At 46.5% G+C, this 2,500-nt stretch overlaps 1 protein-coding gene and 1 pseudogene across 1 annotated transcript in view; both read left to right on the top strand.

Moving 5' to 3' along the window:
• LOC138032734 (uncharacterized transmembrane protein DDB_G0289901-like) overlaps nucleotides 1-2,500 on the top strand; it is a 549,011-nt pseudogene that overhangs the window by 511,992 nt on the left and 34,519 nt on the right.
• LOC138033367 (uncharacterized) overlaps nucleotides 1-2,500 on the top strand; it is a 4,621-nt gene that overhangs the window by 1,105 nt on the left and 1,016 nt on the right. Inside the window, exon 1 of the mRNA XM_068881107.1 lies at nucleotides 1-2,500. This exon is cut by the window's left edge and continues 1,105 nt beyond it; it is cut by the window's right edge and continues 1,016 nt beyond it. Within this exon, the coding sequence (XP_068737208.1) occupies nucleotides 1-2,500 (2,500 nt within the window).

Here is a 2,500-nt window from a genome sequence, read left to right as displayed (position 1 = left end):
AGACAAATTCTGAAACCTTCAGGTCAACCGGAACTTGACAGGGTACCTTATGCTGTTGAGACCCCACTTGGATGGGCGGTGACTAATTGGTTACCTGGTGAGCGAAGAGTAGCATCTCCATACAATGGGTTCAAAGTGTATGAAAGAAGTTCAGTTGAAAATGAGGAGCTGAAGCAGCTGGTCATGTCTCAGTCAGAGATAGAAACCTTGGGCGTGGTCAAGCTAGCTGGTCCAACCCGTTCGATTGAGGACAAGCGAGCATTGTCACTGATGGAAAAGACAACCTTTAAGAGTGTGAATGAAGATGCGTATGTGTCAGGTCTACTGTGGAGAGATGAGGAACCATCTCTGCCCAACAATTACGGAATGGCAAAGAGGAGGCTACAATCCCTAGAGAAGAAGTTTGAGAGCTGTCCCGAGATCAGAGAGAGATATGCAAAGTCAATCCAGGATGACATTGAGAAGAGCTATGTGAAGAAACTGAGTGAAGGGAAAGTACGGTGCGATAGTAAAGTGACTTGGTACTTACCACACAGATTTTTCATTAATCCCAAAAAACCTGATCGCCTCAGAAGAGTCTACGATGCATCAGCAAAATTCATGGGACAAAGTTTGAACGATAAGATCTACACAGGACCAGATCTTCTGTCCTCCCTGTTTGGAGTTTTCCTCAGGTTTTGCGAAGGAAGAATTGCAATGGCCGCTGATGTGAAAGAAATGTACCACATGCTCCGTTTCCCTGATCGTGATAAGCCAGCATTGAGATTCTTATGGAGAAACTCTCTGATAGAAGAACAAAGCGTGTACCAGTTCGAGAGAACAGTGTTTGGAGAAGTGTCTGCGCCATCCAGAGCGAACTACACTATGAGGCGAAATGCTGATGAGAATGGGGAAGATTTACCTTTGGGTGTGAAAGCCGTCTACCAGCACTTTTACATGGATGATGGTCTACCATCAACAGATTCTTGCGAGGAAGCTATTGAAATGAGGAAGCAGATGACAGAGTTGCTGCGTCGTGGAGGTTTCCGCCTACACAAGTGGCTGACAAATGACCCAGACGTCTTGGCAACCATCCCGGAGCAGGATAGATCTCCACGATTCCTCGAACTGAGTGAAGATAAGTTACCAACAGACAGAACTTTGGGAGTCATTTGGGATGCCCAAGAAGATATGCTCCAGTTTACCGGACTGAGGGATGATCCAGGTACGACAAAGAGGAAGATCTTGAGTCAAGCATTCTCTGTTTGGGATCCGCGAGGACTTCTCCTCCCATTCTCAATCAGAAGTAAAATCATCCTGCAGAATCTAAATCGTATGAAGTACGGATGGGATGACGAGTTGAAAGAGGCTGATCTTCGAGAGTGGCGTGAATGGTGCAAGGAAGCAGAAAAGCTTGATGAAGTGAGAATTCCGAGAGCTCTTATCCAAGAACAGAAACCTGTACGAGAGACTGCACTTCATGTGTTTTGCGACGCTAGCCAGAATGCTTATGGCGCGTGTGCCTACCTAAGACGAGCATTTATAGATGACACAGTAGAGTGTAGTCTTATAGCGGGAAAAGGCCGTGTTGCTCCATTAAAGTCACAGTCTATCTGCCGATTGGAGCTCATGGGAGCTTTAGTTGCTGTGCGGTTAACTCAAACACTGGTAGAAGAAATGGTTACAAAGATAGAGAAGATAACTTTCTGGAGTGACTCCACCACAGTCCTACATTGGATCCGCCAGACGAGCTCCACTTACAAAGCATTCGTCGGTAACCGGGTGTCTGAGATTCACACAATCATGAGCAGTCTGGAGGCCACACTAGGGGTGGGCGCTGTGAGTTGGAGATATGTGCCGACAGAAGCTAACCCTGCAGATGACATCACTCGGGGACTAAGTCCTACGGAACTTGGCGTGGGCTTTCGATATATTAGTGGACCCAAGTTCCTGTATGAATCAGCAGAGCTCTGGCCAGAAAATAAAGTCAAAGCGCCCTGCGAGAACGATGACTTCAAAGAAAAGAAGAAGGAAAGATGGGCTGGAGCATCTCAGGAAAACAAGGTCCTGTTAGGGTGGAAGAAGTATTCGTCACTGACCAAACTAAGAAGAGTTACAGCTTATGTGATGCGATTTGCAAACAATGTAAGAGCTAAGAAGGAAGTACGTCTACTGGGAGCACTTACGTCGAACGAATTGAGAGCTGCTCAGAATCATCTTGTGAAGAGGGCGCAAGTTGAATCATTCGGCGAGGAGATACAGTGTCTGAAGATAGGTGAGCAGATTCACAAGAAGAGTAGAATTAAATCTCTTGACCCAAGGTTGGAAGATGGGTTCTTGGTTGTCGGTGGAAGGCTGCAGAGAGCACAATGCCTACCTTACAGAACACGACATCCCAAAATAATTGACTCGCGCCATGAACTTACACCGCTGATCGTCGAAGAAATGCATCGTATCTACTACCACCCGCCAACTGAGCACCTGCATAATCAAATTCGGCAGGAGTATTGGATCATCCATG

Source organism: Montipora capricornis, chromosome 14 (genome assembly GCF_036669925.1).
Source record: "Montipora capricornis isolate CH-2021 chromosome 14, ASM3666992v2, whole genome shotgun sequence".
NCBI classification, from domain to species: Eukaryota; Metazoa; Cnidaria; class Anthozoa; order Scleractinia; family Acroporidae; genus Montipora; species Montipora capricornis.
Note: the sequence above shows the minus strand (reverse complement) of the source record. Positions and strands in the feature narration are given on the sequence as shown.